The 18,251-nt window shown below is 39.9% G+C and overlaps 1 protein-coding gene across 3 annotated transcripts in view; it reads right to left on the reverse strand.

Moving 5' to 3' along the window:
* The window catches only part of POU2F1 (POU class 2 homeobox 1), a 182,551-nt gene that overhangs the window by 28,322 nt on the left and 135,978 nt on the right, over positions 1-18,251 (reverse strand). For all 3 annotated transcript variants that reach the window (XM_086693451.1, XM_086693452.1, XM_025926269.2), the window contains 6 exons: positions 16,300-16,353; positions 14,284-14,403; positions 11,996-12,184; positions 10,174-10,300; positions 7,898-7,992; positions 2,298-2,471 (listed from right to left, as the gene is read on the reverse strand). In XM_086693451.1, the coding sequence (XP_086549577.1) occupies positions 2,298-2,471; positions 7,898-7,992; positions 10,174-10,300; positions 11,996-12,184; positions 14,284-14,403; positions 16,300-16,353 (759 nt within the window). The remainder of the gene's footprint in view (positions 1-2,297; positions 2,472-7,897; positions 7,993-10,173; positions 10,301-11,995; positions 12,185-14,283; positions 14,404-16,299; positions 16,354-18,251) is intronic.

Here is an 18,251-nt window from a genome sequence, read left to right on the forward strand (position 1 = left end):
GTACCACGCTGGGTTCTTCCTCACAATTGTAAACGTTTTAAGCAGCTGCCTCACACATTATCTGAACTAAGTTGTATCTCTTTGATATTTTTTAAAAGAGCAAAAGGAAAAAAAGGAACAAAGATCGGGATTAGGAAATAACGAATGTGCTACACGCAACAGAATATACTATGGTATGCCTCCCAAGTATACAGTGACATCTACAGCAATCCTTTAACCAATTAAGTAATTAGAAAATTACTGTTTAAAACCTCTAATAACATGTCTATTTACTCAGAGAATAGGGAGTTTTTGTTTAAACCAGCAAGTTGAAGGGAAGTTCCCCTGTGTGTATATATAAACAAACTGGATACAAAGCAACCTTTGAAGGACTACAACTGGAGTGTGTGACTTAAAAACAAAGGTTGACTTTCCCATCCTCCACCAGAAATATATGCTTTAATCCACGCAGTTAAATTTTGCGAAATGCTGCCACTGGCAAGTCAAAGTCATTCTGAAAAACAAGTAACAATTATACCAAATAATAGGATAAAACCATAAAGCACCAGACCATAAGGAAGCTCCTTTATCTAAAAGAGAAAGAGCAGGAGACGCAACACTGGCAATATGTTGGGTCAAATGCCACAGAAAGGCAAACCACTAGGTGGGTCAAAGGTAAAGATTTTTAAAAGCCTTAATTATCCTTGGAGTATCACCGAGGCAACAATCTCCTAGGGAACCTAAGAGTATGCTGTGCTAATAGCCTAAAAGCTGCAGCACTGCTAAATATGCCAACCTCATACTTGTTCAAGCTTAACCTACCTCTACCGATCTAGTTGTATCCTCAGCTTTCTTCTGGAAAAAACAGGCCAGATCGTTTAAGCGCTTCAAAAGCATTAAAACCTTTCTGAACTGTAATGTGTTTCTTCACAACTGAAACCCCTCACAAAGATAACTGCATTTTTTCTAAAACTCCACCTATTTAAAAAAATCATTTCATGTTTCTAATACACAATTAATTTCTTTGAGCAAAAACAAGTTACCAAAGTAACATAAGGAATAAAAGTCTGTTCTTAAAAACACACAGAAAACAAACAGGGATAGATCCCTGGGTTTTGACCTACCACTGCTGCGCGTAACTTTACTTTCAACTTAGTGTTTAAGTCGTGACTTAACCTTCAAACAGTAATTATATTCTAAGAAAACATCAGGTTTCCCCTGATTGCATAAAAACACTCAACCCGATCTATACTTCAGCAACTTTTTTTCTTTTTTTTTTTTTTAATTTTTTTTTTTTTCAACGTTTATTTATTTTTGGGACAGAGAGAGACAGAGCATGAACGGGGGAGGGGCAGAGAGAGAGGGAGACACAGAATCGGAAACAGGCTCCAGGCTCTGAGCCATCAGCCCAGAGCCTGACGCGGGGCTCGAACTCACAGAACGCGAGATCGTGACCTGGCTAAAGTCGGACGCTTAACCGACTGCGCCACCCAGGCGCCCCTCAGCAACTTTTTTTCATCTAAGGATCTTATATCATTTTATATCATTGTTACCCGTTTAATTCTTTTCCTGCTTTAAAACTATTCTCTGTGACAGATTAATCAAAGAGTAAGTCAGTGGTAGTGCTTGGAACAAAAACGCTATATACCCAGATGCCTGTTTGAACCATTAAACTTATTCCACATTAAAAGCTGTCTGCTAGGGGACATTAAAAAAAATTAATTTGGATTTTGATTCATTTGGACTTTTCAGATTTACCAGATTCCTATTTGTTTAATTAGTGTCAATTTGGCCTTATTGTGTGTGTGTGTGTGTCTCTCTCTCTCTCTCTCTCTATTTGGTCTCCTTCTCTCTCTCTCTCCCAAAAATCTGTTTTTAAACAAGTCTTTCAAACTTTTCCCCTTTCAGCTACTATAAGAGACCCTGCAATCTTTATTCTCTCACTCTTGCAGACAGAGCCCTAAGGCCTAGAACCAGATGTTCTACAAATAACAAAACCCTCACTACAGTTACAGCAGCCCCAAACATATCTTTTAAGCCCTCACCGTTTATCGGTATCATCCGAATTATGATTTCAGAGCCCTGTGTTCTGAGAGAAATCGTAAAGGTTTTAATCTAACATTAAATCATACATTCATAACTGAATATATGATAACAGTCTAAATTTATGAGGGCAGGAAGTGGCTAAGAAAAAGCTGCAGTCTAAAACCAAAAAACAGGGCCAGGGAATATACTGTTCCTCCGAAGCTTCCCTGGACGCGTAAAGGGAGGGACCTAGTCGGGGAGGGAGATCTAGGTTAATGGTGGGTTCGTCCTACCTGAGTGAATCCGAGTTTGATTCGTCTTTGTTTGAAGGTCTTGGCAAACTGCTCAAGCTCCTCAAGGTCACTGGGCTCCTCCAAGCTGGGGGTATCAATTCGCTTTGGTGTTGACTGGCTCTGTGGAAGTGTCTGAATCGGGGTTGCCGCTATTGTGCGCGTTGGGGTTGCTGGCTGTGACAAGGAAGAGGAGGAGAAGAACCAGCGCACAAAAATGATACCTCGGTTTGTAACTGGAATGTGTCACAAGGGAACAACTTAAGGAAACGGCTCCGTTCACGAAGAACCATGCGGACCACGTGACACCGTGGGAGGTACGACATAACGTCCCGTGAGAAGGGCAGCGCGCGAGATTGTGCCTGCCAGAATTCCAGTTCAGGTTTCCGTGGAAGTCCATGGAAACAAATACACCAAAATGAAACCCATGATATGTGGGTTTTCAAGTGTTCTGAATGCATGTATCTTATGCATATTCAGAGTATACATAATAAACCAGACTTTATTTTAAAGACTCTATTTCATAAATATGCCACTTAAACCACGAGTCTCAAAACAGCAGGGACCATATATCTATCTTGTTTACCACTATCGTTATCTCCAACTTGTGACACGGTATGATAAAAATAATAAGAATAAAACAATTTTAAGGGGGAAAAGTGAATCGTCTACAGTTTAAATAACTTAATAGCTTTCTTTTGTTTTCTTTTGTAATTTCCACTGACCTGAATTTCTTTCCTTTTTTTTAATCCTATTTTTAATTTGTTGCACAAAGTTTATCGCATCTGTAAATGTTTCTCTTACAAATCGTAAACAATTTTCAAATCTTCAATTACAAGGCACGCATCTCACAGATCAGAGTAACCTTTATGATATGATCAAGACATTGGAAGGGACCACAAGGCACAAAATCAAAGCAGTAAACTTTGTTTATACTCAGGTATGACTGACATATAAAAAAAGGCTGTATATATTTAATGTGTACATCTTGATGAATTTGAAGATAAGCCTACCTCCATGAATATGTACTGTCACCACCCACAATGCCCTAAACTTATCCATTACCTCCCTCCCTCGGATCTACATTCTCAACTTTAACTGTAATTATAGTATATATAATTTTATACTCCGTTTCATAATTATCATTTTCAAAGGCTGACTGAGGCAATATTATAATTTATTTAACACTTTCTTTGTTAACAGATGCTTCTTCATTTATGTTTTCACTAACACAGTTAACGCCAGAATGAAAAATTTTGTGCACATGATTCTTTTCCCCACCCTTGTAATAAGTTGAGATAAATTCAGAAGTCATTTTCTGTAACTGGATAAAGGGTACACCATAAACAATTCTATAGCTTTTGATATACACCATAATGTTGGTTCTCACTACATGATGCTAGTTTCCTCCACATGGTTTGTGTTGGCAGTTTTCAAAAATGTTTTGCTAACTGAAGGAGTGCATGGTACTTCACTATCACCTTTATTTGAATTTCTCTTATTACTCAAAGTAAAAGTTTCCCACGTGTCATTTATTATCTGTATTTCTTTTATCGACTGGATTTATATCCATAACCCATACATGTATTAATGATCTCCTTGTCCTCATCCTTAAAGAGCTCATCAATTGTTATAGATTAAGCCTCTGTCTGTTGTATTAGTACGAATAATTTTTCCAATCTGCTTTTTTCCTTTTATTTTTCAGGGTACATAAGCCTTAAATTGTCATTTGGGTGAACTTTTTTTTCCTCCTTTCTAGTATCTTCTCTTGCTTCAAATCTAAGAGAGCTTTCACTTATTTCGAACTCAAAAATTCCTTTTTAATGGTCTGCTTGCTTCCTCTATATGTTTTAAAATATTTATTTAAATCTATCTACAATTTATTTGGGGACATGAAAGAATGATCTCTTTTCCTTTTAAAGAAAATACTCCATTTCCTTCTTACACAAACACAAGGCTACTCTGTTTTACTCACACGCCCCGAGGAGAGCCTGCCCTTGTGGGTCCTCATTAGCAGAAGGTACTACCCTGGCTGCAGCGTAATTGCTCTGTTGACCCTTCCTATGAACAGTGGCCACATGAGAGATTACAGGCCAGGGTTACAAATGAGGTCTCCGGCTAGGAGTTTTCTTGTAATTTAAATGCGTCAAATACCTCCAACTCTGACCTGGTTAGTAATAAGCTCTTTCCAACGGAACCAACTGGGCCAGAAAACTACACAATAGGCATCGCACAGGCCTACAACCAGAGTAAGCCAGTCTCTATCATCCTGCTTCAATGAAGACAGCCAAGTTCACCTCTGTTATGTGTTGTTGACACTGAGCAATTTTCAACCTGACCAGTCTGGAGGAGTCCAAACCAGCACCAACCACGTTAGAATCCTATGCAGCTACACGCTTCGCGGTGAGACTGGTTGACAGGTAGACGTGAGCCTCAACCACCAGACTGTTTGTTATTTCATCTCCAGGCTTGAAGGAGCCCCGTTCTCAAATAGTAAAGGACTAAAAATGGCTTGGGTACCTTTAGGTGGGGTGGTTACAGATAAGTCACCCCAACTCCAGAAACCTCAGGTTGGACTGGGCCAGATCTAGAAACGGCAGAGTAGAACTCAGTGAGCAGGAGTCAGGATGGCGCTACACCAGCCCTGCCACTGTGTGCGGCGCACGAAGGCCAGGGAGGAACTGCTGGAACAGGCTTTTGCAAGACTCCAACCTGATTTTTTATATGCGGCATATTCACAATTAAATGCACAATTTAAAAGTATGCGGTTTGATGTTCTGACAACCGTATGTAGTCACGTGACTGCCACCACATTTAAGATATAAAACATTTCTATCCCCCACAGAAGTTCCTTTATGCTCTTTGCCCTCCATTCCCCATCCCTAGCCCCCAAGCCCCCGGCAAGCACTGATACAATTTCTGTCCCTATGGTTTTGTCTGTTCTAAAATGCACACACATTGAATCATACAGTATGCAGTCTTTTATGTTTGGCTTCTTTCACTTAGCATAATGCTTCCAAACTTCATACGTGTTGGTAAATGTTTCAGAAGTATATTCCTTTCTACTGCTGAACAGCATTCTATCATATGGATATGCCAAAAGTTATGTTACCTATTCATTAGTCGATGGACATTTAGGTTATTTCCAGTTTGGTGTGATGACGGGTAAAACTGCTTTGAACATTTATATATAGGTCTTTGTGTGGACATTCATTTCTAGAAGTAGAATTGCTAGGTCATAAGGTACCCTGTATAAGAAACTGCCAAACTGTTTTCCAAAGTGTTTGCAACCCCATCAATAATATATCAAAGAGCCCAGTTGCTTTACACTTGGTACTACCATAGTCTTTTTGATTTTGCCCATTCTAGTGGGTATGTAGTGATATTTCATTTGCGTTTCCCCGATGACCAATGATTTTCAGCATCTTTTTATATGGTTACTGGGCATTCACGTATCTTCTTTGGTGAAGTATTTTCAAATATTTTGCACATCCCTCCTTTTTAAAAAGTCAGGCTTATTACCGAGTTTGTGAATTAGTTATAAATTCTAGACACAAGTCTTTTATCAGATATAAATTTGAAGAATATTTTCTTCCAGTTTGTGGTTTTTCTTTTATGCTTTTAACAAAAAGATTTTAATTTTTATAAAATTAAATTTGTCAATTTTTTTCTTTTATGAATAGTGTTTTTGTGTCCTATTTAAGAAACCATTATCTTACCCAAGGACACAAAGACTTTTTTCCTAAGTTTTCTTCTGGAAGGTTAGGTCTTATTACCCTTTTCAAATTAATCATTGTAAATTGTTTGCTTGTTTGTTTTTGCCTACACATAACCAAAGACTTTCCTTTTCTCACTGAAATCTTTGGCACCTTTGTGGAAAATCCTTTGGCCACAGATGTGTGGGTCTACTTAATCTTCTATTTCATTTCTGTTCATATGCTGTTATCATGCTGTCTTCATTACTGTGGCTTTATATTAATTTTGACATGAGGCAGTCTTTCAACTTTCTTACTTTTCAAAATTATTTGATTTTTCTACGTCCTCTACAATTCCATATAAATGTTAGAAACATGATGCAAATTTCTATTTAAAAAAGGCTGCTGGGTACTGATAGGAATTATGTTGAATATATAGATCAATTTGGAAAAGAATTCACGTTTTAACAACTGAAGTCTTCTGATTCATGAACACATTATAGCCCTCTATTTATTTAGGTCTTGATTAATTTCACTATTGAAAATTACATATAAGTCTTGCAAATGTTTTGTGAAATTTATCTGTAAGTAGGGTAAATATTTTTCCTCTTAAGTTCAACTTCCAAATGATCATTGTTAACACCGACTTTGTATCCTACTTGCTAAACTCGCTTATTAATTCCAGCAGTTTTTTGTAGATCCCTTAGGATTTTAACATAGACAATGATGTCCTCTGCCAATTAAAACGTTTTACATATTCCTTCCTAATCTACATGTCCTTTATTTCTTTTTCTTGTCTTACTGCACTGCTAAGACCTCCGGTAAAATGCTGAATAGAAGTGGTAATAGTTGGGGCACCTGGGTGACTCAAGTGGTTAAGCATTCAACTCTTAATTTCAGCTCAGGCTGTGATCTTACAGTTTGTGAAATCAAGTCAGAGCCTGCTTGGGATTCTCTCTCTCCTCCCCTCTCTCTCTGCTTCTCCCCTGCTTGTGCACACATGCTCTCTAAATAAATAAATAAATAAATAAATAAATAAATAAATGTTTAAAAAAAAAAAAAAGTGGTAACAGTGGACATCCTTGCCTTATTCCTGATCTTGGTGGTATGATGTAGGGTTTTTTTTTGTAGATGACTTTTACCAGGTTGGAAACCTATTCCTAGTTTGCAAGAGTTTTGTTTTTTGTTATTTCTTTTTTATCATAAACAGATGTGGAATTTTATCAAATCTGGCCATATGTTAGTGAGAACTTGCAAGAGTACAGACAAAGCGAATCAGAGCTGAAGAGTGATTCAGGATCAGCCAGTTCAATTACCTAATTTACAGATGAAGAAATGAAATGACGTGCTCAAAGTCACAGCTGGTTAAGAAGTGAAAGAGGTCTAAAGCTTACATCTCAAGATGTCTAGACCTATACTTTATGATAGAGCTAAACTCTGGTAGAAATGGGCTAAAGCAACATCTCAAAGTTGAAAGAAAACACGGGGATCGGAACTTCTTTGCAGTTTCTTCAAGAGGGCAGAGGACCGTGATGTGTTTTCACTGAAGCAGTGGGTTTCTGGTGCCAGTGGTAAGCTCTCCTGCCAACTACAGAGAGGGGAGGGCTGGAGGGGAGGATGGTCGACGAGCCAGAACTCAGTCCTCATTTGCCACTAACACGGTTAGTTTTTATAAATACAGAAGAAAACAGGAACTCCTTGGACATTTTCAAAGACTACATCAATCCGATAGTATTGCTTTATCAAGCTGATAAGTCTTGCTTTGAATTTTTGCTCAGTGTGAAAACTATTTGGATTATTTTTATTAGGGTACTGTGGGGATCTGTTGTGTTTTTAATTGAACCAAGTCCAAGAGTCCCTCAAAACATCCGGGTAAGAGAAAGTAATCTTCAGTGGGAGAAAACTGACCTGGGAGGTGAGGGTGATGCTTGGCTGCGACTGTAGGAGGTTGGCTTGGCTTTGCTGAGGTAGTTGCGTTAAAAGATTTTGCGCTTGCAGGAGACCTGGAAAACACAAATGTCCTGTCAGATACACTAAGGATTCCTCTGAACATATGGCAAAATAAAGAATAAGAAAGTGAAATGAAAATTTCCAACTGATCTTTTGATAGTCTTATCAGTCTTAAAATTCTTAATGTCTTACTTTCCTAAAATTCAATCTTGTTAACTACAACTTGGGCAGTAAGATATGGGACATAAAACTGAAACCGATATAGGGGCACCTGGGTGGCTCAGGTGGCTGAGCGGCTGTCTCCTGATTTCAGCTCAGGTCATGATCTCACGGTTCGTGGGACTGAGCTTCGCTTTGGGGTCTGCGCTGACAGCGCGGAGTTTGGGATTCTCTCTAAATAAATAAATAAATAAATAAATAAATAAATAAACGAACATTAAAAAAAACAAAACAAAACTAAAACTGATATATGTCTTTGATAACCTGTCTGATGATCTCTCTGATTGGCCAATCCTTTATTTTAGTAAGGAATGGATGAAAATGAAGAAGTATTCTAAATGGAAGCAAGCTTGAAACTCTAAAAAGAGCTCACCTTGTTTTTTTTTTTTAAATGTTTTTATTTACTTTTGAGAGAGAGAGAGAAAGAGAGAGAGAGAGAGAGAGAGACAGACAGAGCATGAGTCGGGGAGGGGCAGAGAGAGGGAGACACAGAATCTGAAGCAGGCTCCAGGCTCTGAGCTGTCAGCACAGAGCCCGACATGGGGCTCGAACTCATGAACCGCAAGATCACGACCCGAGCTGAGGTCGGATGCTTAATCGACTTTGCCACCCAGGTGTCCCAAAAGAGCTCACCTTCTTAACCCAGCATCCATTAGAAACTGCCAGTATATACTGGGCCAGAGAATTGTCTGATTCATGACAGGAGCAAGCTATCTGTTAAGTGGAACAGGTATTTATGCAAAGAAAGATTTTGGAATGAATGATCAAGAAGAAAAAGGCTAAAGAACAAAAATAATGAGGAAATGGTAGCAATGCACTAACGTTCGCTGGGGTGAAGCCTTGATACCCTGAATCTCTCTACTCTAACCTCCACTAACCTTACAAACAAGAATTGAACTTATCTGATATAGAAATTTACCACTAAGAGGCCTTAAATGTGTTTTTTGTAACTCAAAAGTTTGCAATTTCTAATATAACACTCTCTCCTTCTCAAACTTTAAAAGAGAACAAAAGATTGTTAGAAGCATATGCTTTTAATGCTCAGTCCACATTTTTTAAATACAGTCCCAAGAAAAACTATCAAAATACTAGAAGTAATTTATGTTGGAAAGATTTCACTTAGATTTTTGACCAAACTCTTGGTTCACCATGAGAGATTGAACAGATGAAAGGCAGTAAAGGACAATCTTCAATATGTGGCATGCATGACCAAAAATAGTTTTTTTTTTTTTTCCTTAGCTAAAAAAAAACCCCAAAATAAAAAAACCCCATTTTTTGGTTAATGTTTGTTTATTTTTGAGAGAGAGACAGAGCATGAGCTAGGGAGGGGCAGAGAGGGGGACACAGAATCTGAAGCGGGCTCCAGGCTCTGAGCTGTCAGCACAGAGCCCCATGCGGGGCTCAAACCCACAGACCACGAGATCATGACCTGAGCCACCCAGGCATCCCTCTTTCTTTTTCTTCTTCTTTTTTTTCTAAATTGATTTTTTTTTTTTTTCCAACGTTTATTTATTTTTTGGGACAGAGAGAGACATAGCATGAACGGGGGAGGGGCAGAGAGAGAGGGAGACACAGAATCTGAAACAGGCTCCAGGCTCTGAGCTATCAGCCCAGAGCCCGACGCGGGGCTCGAACTCACGGACCGCGAGATCGTGACCTGGCTGAAGTCGGACGCTTAACCGACTGCGCCACCCAGGCGCCCCTCTAAATTGATTTTTGAGAGAGAGAGGCAGAGAGACAGGGGGACAGAGAATCCCATGCAGGGCCCGCGCTGACAGCAGAGAGCCCGATGCGGGGCTCGAACCCACAAACCGTGAGATCATGACCTGAGCCGAAGTCAGACACTTAACCAACAGAGCCGCCAGGCGCCCCTAAAAAATATATTTTTCTTAACACGAATACTGAGTTTACAGTCAGATTTAATCCAAACGTTAAAATGACAGCAGTCGGTGCGTGTGGCGCAGCAGCGGACAGCCTCGTGCGCTGCTGACAGGTGCCGAGGAGGAGGAGCTTACCCTGCTGGCCCTGGGGCGTCTGTGAGATGATAAACTGCGCTGGCTGCAAGTTGGTGGTCGGATGGACCAACACAAACTGCTGCAGGTTGAGATTCTGCTGCTGAAGCTGCTGCAGTTGCTGCAGATCCTAGAGAATCAGAACGAAAACACGGATTGGAGATCCTAAAACGAAAACTCGCTGGATCATAAGGTTCCCAGGAGATGAACTGTGTCATCCACATAAAGAAGAGTCAATATTCTACATTCTTCCGTCCTTTTTAAACAGGGTGTGCTCTGGGTATGGTCACAGAGCGTGCGAAGAAACCTGGAACCGCGGTAAGGACTTGCTACCTCTGCCCGTATCCACCGTGTCAGGACTCGTGTCAAAGCTAGTTTTCGATAGTTACTTCAAATTCCTTCAGAACAAATGGTTACAGTTGAGTGTTTTTAGCCTGGAAGGATCAATATGGGTTTTAAAAATCAAGTGAGCAAAGAGTACGTTGGGGTTTTAAATATTCAACTCATCTTTCTCTTACATAAAAATGGAGAGTGCTGTGTCTGAAACTGCATCGATAAATTAAAGTATCTATAATGATTCATTACATTTGGCACCAGTCTAGGGGCGCCTGGGTGGCTCAGTTGGTTAATCGTCCGACTTTGGCTCAGGTCAAGACCTTGCAGTTTATGAGTTTGAGCCCCGAGTCGAGATCTATGCTGACAACTCAGAGCCTGGAGCCTGCCTCAGATTCTGTGTCTCCCCCTCTCTCTGCCCCTCCCCTGCTCGCACTCTCTCTCGCTCTCAAAAAAACAAAACAAAACAAAAAAACCCACCTTAATTTGGTACCAGTCTAACTCGACTGAGAAATACGTGTAAAAATACCTAAAAATAGTTATCCATATAAAAACCTAATCCATAACATATCAAACTTGATTACACCGGTCTAGTGTTTTATAATTTTCAACGTGGTTTCACACACATTATCTTAGTAGAATAATGTCAACATAGGGTCTCAAAGCTTATACGTTAAGAACGTATTTGGTGATGAAGAAAGTGGCCACAATTAAGACACCATCTTGAAAAAGCTTGTATATTATAGTCATAAAGATTAGTCGGATACCTATTCTTCGCTTTATATAGTTACCTGGCTCTTTTAAATGTCCTAGTCAAGCTCTAGCTACAATGCAAGTCTGCTTCTGAGTCTTCTCTGGGGGGATAAAGATAATTGTCTAGCGCTAGACTCATAAGAACTCTTCACAGAACTTACTGATACCAAAACTTGGACTTTTTCCCTCTCCTGGGGACGAAGGACTTCATTTACCTTTCTTCCCAGGCAGTACCGTCTATGCCTCTCAAGTAACTTTTTATTATCTCTGGATATTCTGCCCTGAAGTGTGAACACTGGAGCCAAACCACATCCGAATACAGCTCTGCACAGAGTTAATCGCTCCGTAGCAGGGAGAGGACGGGCCGTCTCTCTCACACATGAGTGGCAATATTCACTGCGGAGCACATGAAAGAACCCATGCCTGCCATAATTAGCTAATTAAAATAAATACAGTAATCCCCTGCTTCAGAAATATGCCAACTAATTATTCGAGAATTGTCACTTAATGTAAACAGTTACTCAAATAATCAGTTACGTGTTTATAATATCAATTCAAACAAGCAAACAAACGTATTACTTCTAGTTCAGCGGTAAGGAAGGCGACGGCGCACTTCACTGCTCTCGCGCTCCTCGGGCCTTTTGAGGAGCCACGCCGACGATCAGAAAGTGGATTCCGTACTAAAGAAGACCCGCCGCTTGATTCCTCACTTCCCGCCCCTGCCCAAAGGGAGACTCACCTGGGAGATCTGGATGGGCTGCGACAGGGGGATCTGCGTCATGGGCGTGGCGGCGGAGGCTGAGATGGTGGCCCCGGCAGCGCTGTGCTGTTGGCTGGCGGAGTGCTGTTGGACCGCGGCGGCCAGCAGCTGTGCCTGCGCCTGCGCCTGCTGTAGCAGTAACTGTTGCTGGGCCGGCGTCAAGGTAAGCTGAACAAAATGAGAACAGACGTTTGGAACGGTCTGCGGGAGAAGGGCCCCTAACGCAAGCCGACTGCTTTGCGGTAGGTAACTCAAGGGCTATGAGACCTTAGCCACCTGCCTCCGCACGGTCAGCTTGAAGCTGAAACGCTGATCAGCAATCGAGCTGCCATTGCTGGCGGAACATTTAAATTAGAATGGTGGTCCTCACTCTGGACTTAAACAATCATTCAAACGTGTCCAGGGCTCGAGGGTTCAGGCAAAAAAAGTAATTAACTAGTAAGCAAGAAAAGAAAAAGAATCCACGCTGACAGGATATGAAAAGAAATTTACACCCAACAGAACAGCAAGTGATTAGTCAGATGAATGAGGAACAAGGATGCTGGATCTGACCACGGAAAGAACTGATAAGGCCCAGCTGCTTCCCATTAGCATGAATCTCTGCCATATTCCATCATTTCCATTATGTCCTAAGATATGACTAAAGAATATGAGCTCCATTTGTTTCTTGTCCAAGTCTCCCTACAGCCCCTCCCCAACACAGTCCTTTCTGTTATTGAAAGCACTGGGTCTCTACAACTTTATATCCCCTTTCCAACACATTATCTCCGTGAAACAGGTGGTGACAGTGGGGACAGCGGCTCTCTTTACATGCAAATGAATCCTAAAGCCCAGGTTTAATAGAAGCTCCAGCCACACGAACCTGGAATCCCAAGGGTCTCTTACTATTATAGACACTAATCACCCGAAACAGACCCAAACAGTAAAACAGGAAATGTATTTAGAGCAGATTAAAACTTGCTTTCATAATGCAACTTAGTTCAGACACAAAGTAATAAGTGTGTTCAGCCTTCCTTTTGGTGGCATGTTCTGATCAGACAAGAAGGAAGCCTGGAATATATACTTTATTTTTTTAAGCTTTTATGTATGTATGTATTGTATTTAGTTTATTTTTGTAATCTCTAAACCCATCATGGGGCTCCAACTCACAATCCCAAGATCAAGAGTTGCATACTCTAGCGACTGAGCCAGCAAGGCATCCCACCCTGACATATATTAAGCGCGTGTACATTCACTTAGTGGCACAACCCTCCTTCTAAAAGGGTCCAATACAATTTGTACATCAGAGACATAAGAATCAAAATGAAACCATTCAAAAACTTAACAGCTGTCAAGATACATATGTTTACAAATATTTTACGTAATAAACATATTAATCTCCATCGAGGAGATATTTAAGACCATTCTGCAACTTCTAAAACATACTTAACTAAAAGAAAGGAAGTAAAGAATTGTGTGAGTTGATGTGATGTGAATTGAATAACAACTCTTCCTTACCAGTCTCCTAGCCTTTCTACCCGCAAAATAACTTAACAGACAAATGTTCAGCACTGGGAAAATACTTCTGGTGTCTTAGAGCACAGACGGCTGAAAAATTAAAAGTTTAATGTATTCACAAAGGCCGATCTATTACCAATAAAAATAAAAGACATTTATTGACTTACATGCCAAGCACTGTTCTTTTTTTTACAAACACTGTTATTCTTTATCTATATAACAATATTGTGAGCATCTCACATAGACAACATCTCCATTTAACTGAAGGAAAACTGAGGCACAGGGAGATGAAGTAATGAGTTCACACAGTAAACTGTAGAGCCAGGATACGAGACCAGAGGTTTCATTTTAGAACATGACACAGTAATTTAAAGAAAATATTTTTCTTGTGTAGGTACTAACCCACTCTTTAACTTCTACTCTGCAGCGATATCGTAACTCTAAACTGACGACTATAATCTCATCAATATAATGATCTCAATCAGAGGATGACTCCACTGCATGATGAAGCAACAGGTGAAACGTGGGTTTAAAAAAGTCTCTAGTTTATCGAGAGCATCTGCAAAAGTAAGAAAGGATACCCCGAAAACTTATGACAAAGATAATTCCTTTTAAGGAGCTGCCTACAGCGTAGCAAACTCTTTGAAGAAAACAGCGCCAGGCATAACCACGTCACTTGTGTGCTACAGCAAACGGTTCTAATCAGATATTGGCCCGTGGCAGTTCTGACACAAAGAAAGTTTATTGTAATTCTCTCAGTGAAAACTTACCCCAGTTATCTGTCCTCCAGCCAGCATCAGCTGGGTCTGGGGGATGGCTGCCTGCACTGAAGGCTGCTGGGAAGGCTGGCTTGGCTGCTGTGAATCCCCCGATTCTTCATTAGATTTAGACTGGGAGGGAAGGGGGGATAAGAGATTTCAAGTAACTGATTAAAAAATACTACTTATAACTCCATATTTTAAGACTTGTTTACAACATGGATTTATCTAGTCATGAGTTTTCTGGTTTCATTCTTTTCCTTTCTTATTAATCTTTGTATTTTCCTGATTTTAATATAGGAAATTTTTAGACTTTTTCTCCCTTTAAAAAAAAAAAAATCACATTTCTTATTTGTCGTTTCCTAACTATAAAAGAAATGATCAAATACGGAACACATGAAAGTAGAAAAATAAAATGTAAAAATTACCCACAATACAAGTTGCTGGTATAGACTTCTCGTTCCAATGCCAGCAAGGCTGCACTTAACAACTTTTAAGAAAAAAAAAATTTGGTCCTCCACAAATCAACAGAATTTTTTGGAAACCCAGATCTCAACTTCAGAAATAAGGACTAAGGGAAAGCACATTCTCAATCCATCTCTACATTAGACCCTCCACCCCTGCATCCTGAGATGTATTTGGTGGTCAGCCTGAAACCCCCTCATGTACCATCTCGGAGCTGACAGCTTGACCCACGGAACTTTGGATCTAATATCTAAAATAACTGCAAATTCAGCATCTCTCATCAAGTAACACACAAGTTTGGGGGGGAAACGCTACAGTCAAGAGGGAAAGAGAACACACTCCTAAAAGGGACACTAAGAGGAAATTTTATGGTAATTAAAACTGGCTATGCGAGCATTAAAATTCTGCATAGATTTGCATATTTCCTACCACCTGTTTTGGGGACTACAGCAAGGCTAATTAACATAAAGGCTCTGATTAATTCTGCCAGTCATTGGGAGATAATTACAGTGCAGGACTGTAAACATGCCGCACTGGAGATACAGCCTGTTTGCCAACATCTCTCCAAGGGATGAAAGTTTACCATGGCAACCGAGGCAATTTTCTGCCTCCTCTCCCTCAGAAAGGAAGGTCACATTATCTCCTTTTCTTTTCTCTTCTTGCTTCCATGTGTTACCAGGTCCATATTCCATTGGGTTCCCGGAACGCTCAACCCAAGGTCTTTAGTCATTAGCAACACTGAAATCAATCTTTTAAAATATGGCTTTCCCCTCTTGACTGTCAGCTACCTAAACACTATAACGAAAGGAAGCAGCAGATTGACTGAATTACGGAGTAACGTATAATAACTGAACTTTGCACGTTTTACCACATGATTTGTGCATCAGCAAAGTAGCCAGACTTAACCTTCGTTTTTAAAATTTTGATCCGACGCGGCCCGTCAATAACTACACCAGGCTTAGTTACGAACCTTAGAAGCACAGCACTTTAGAGCAGAGAGGGACCCTGGCAAGCTTCTAAAAACTTCCCCACTTAAAACAAGTGTAAAAAAAAGGAACCCCAGGATGTTAAGTGACTCGCCAAAGGTCATACAGCTAGTTAGTGGCAGAGCTAGAATGCACACTAAAAACCTCTGTACCTCAGCCCAGTGCTCTTTCCTCTACACTATAAAACCACAAAAAGGCATCTGGAAACAAAAAGGGATTTACAAATTATTTGGCTTTGTGTTTAGGTATGTGTTATCACTGTAAAACTCAGAAACAGCTTCCTACACTCACGTATGCTCCCCCAGATAAAAATTAAATAAACTTACACATCCAACTCTGCAAGTAGACTTCTCTTGTTCACCTTTTGTCATTCACAGTAGTATAACATAAACTGGATTTTTATGAACGTGTTGTCAATGATTATCAGTATTTGGATCTTAAAGACATTAGGTAATAAAAAAAGGTAATACTCCTAAGTGTTTCCTATTATAAAATTATTGCGTGCTCGTTACAAAAAAGTCAGAAAAAATATGGGAAAAATAGTAAAACTGATCCATAATCCCGAAACCCAGCTTACCTGTACATTTAAAGACTGAGCAGCAGCCTGTAAACTTGTTCCAGCGAGCTGGACCTGAAAGTAAAGCAGTGAGGTAAAGTTCTAGTACGATACTACTGACATCCATCATTCGAAGTTGACATCAGCAAGTATTTCAAGAATCTCTACTAAGTGCCCGTCACTGAGTTAGAACTAAAACACGAAGAGGTCTATCTTACAGAGGTAAAACTTTATGGACAAGCTCACGGTTCCTCCACCTCCTACCAGAAGATGCTGTTACCAGTTCTTTTCTGAACATGTTTTCCCACACTAAGTGTCATCAGGCGTGCCACTCTTGTATTAGACACTCCTTATCCTGTTTGTAATCATTGGACGCTTAGATTCTAAAAGCTTAATTCATCCATTATATAAAGAACACATGAGAACAAGCTACTTACATACATTATTTTTATCATTATAAACAATCAGAATTACCTACTCATTCTAATTTCAAAATTTTCAAGTATATACCAGAGTGAAAACCTTACATATACATATGTGTGCGTGTGTGCGTGCGTATATATACACACACACAACACCTATACAGTCAAGTCCTTAGAACATTTATAGTCATAACTCAAAACTGCTGGCTGAAATAAAGACTCTGTCCTATAATCCACACATGAAAGTCTGTCACAACATTTCATGCATTCAGAAAGTTAAAAAACCATGCTTATATTAGAATAAGGGACATTGTTTGGCAGCCACGTTAATACCTGATTCTGGCAAGTATCATCAATGGATGCTCTAATGGGTGAGAGGTGGGGAATAACATGATATTTACATATTCTCAACCATCTCTCCGCTGATACTTATTCATTACAAAAGGAAAAGTCACCACTAAGGACACACGTGCCTTCTGGTATAATCCACCAAGAACACAATACTACTTATGTTGTACTCCTCCCCAAACCCAAACCGAGCAACACTATAGAATGACTAGTTTGTACTCTTCAAAAATGTCAATGTCCTGAAAATAAAGAAAGACTATGTATGGGGAAAAAGAATAGAAGTTAGAGTAGGATAAATGAAGTGTAAATCAGAATGGCAGCAGTCAGCACAAAAAGTAGGAAACACGAGAGACAGTGCTGCTACATAGGATCCTGGCAACTGACTGGATATAGATAAAGAAAGAAGTCACGAATTATTCCAGGGTTCAAATCTGAGAGACGGAAAAAATGGTAGTGTCACTGACAGGAAGACAATGAGTTCCACTTTCGATATATCATATAACTTCAAGGTTTCCTGAAGTTAAGTATAAGTGTTGGTATGGAGCTCATATAGAGTTCAGAGCTAAAATGAATGGATTGCTGCCCTTTGTTTATAATTTTTTAAAAACTGTTTATTTATGTTACAGAAAGAGAGAAACAGAGTATGAGTGGGGGAGGGGCAGACAGAGAGGGAGAGACACGGAATCCGAAGCAGGCTCCAGGCTCTGAGCTGTCAGCACAGAGCCCGACACGGGGCTCGAACTCACGAACCATGAGATCACGACCTGAGCCGAAGTCAGATGCTTAAATGACTGAGCCACCCGGGCGCCCCTAAAATTCCTTGATTTAAAGTCCTTTGGTATGGGGCATATTGAAGGTTCAAGGATTCTGAGCTGGAGGCCTTGTGGCTGATGCAGGAGTTGTACTCATCTTGGAATTTGGATCCAATGGAGAAAAGACTGCATATCATCTATGTACCTTCAGGGATTTTTTTAAATACATTTGGACCGTCACAAATTTATGCCAGATAGACACTTAATATAAGCCACATAAACTATCAAAAATGCTATCCCTCTAAGAAACCAGAAAACTTGTTGGAGGCTACAATATGTTTTTAGGGGGAAAAAAAAAATCAACATGAAAATAACATTTTTGTTCTTCTACAATATATTCTTAAATTATTTTAGATGCTAAATCATCTTAATATTTTATCCAGAAGCTTCA

The sequence above is a fragment of the Puma concolor genome, chromosome E4, assembly GCF_028749965.1.
Source record: "Puma concolor isolate L17-30 chromosome E4, mPumCon1.1.hap2, whole genome shotgun sequence".
Taxonomy (NCBI): domain Eukaryota; kingdom Metazoa; phylum Chordata; class Mammalia; order Carnivora; family Felidae; genus Puma; species Puma concolor.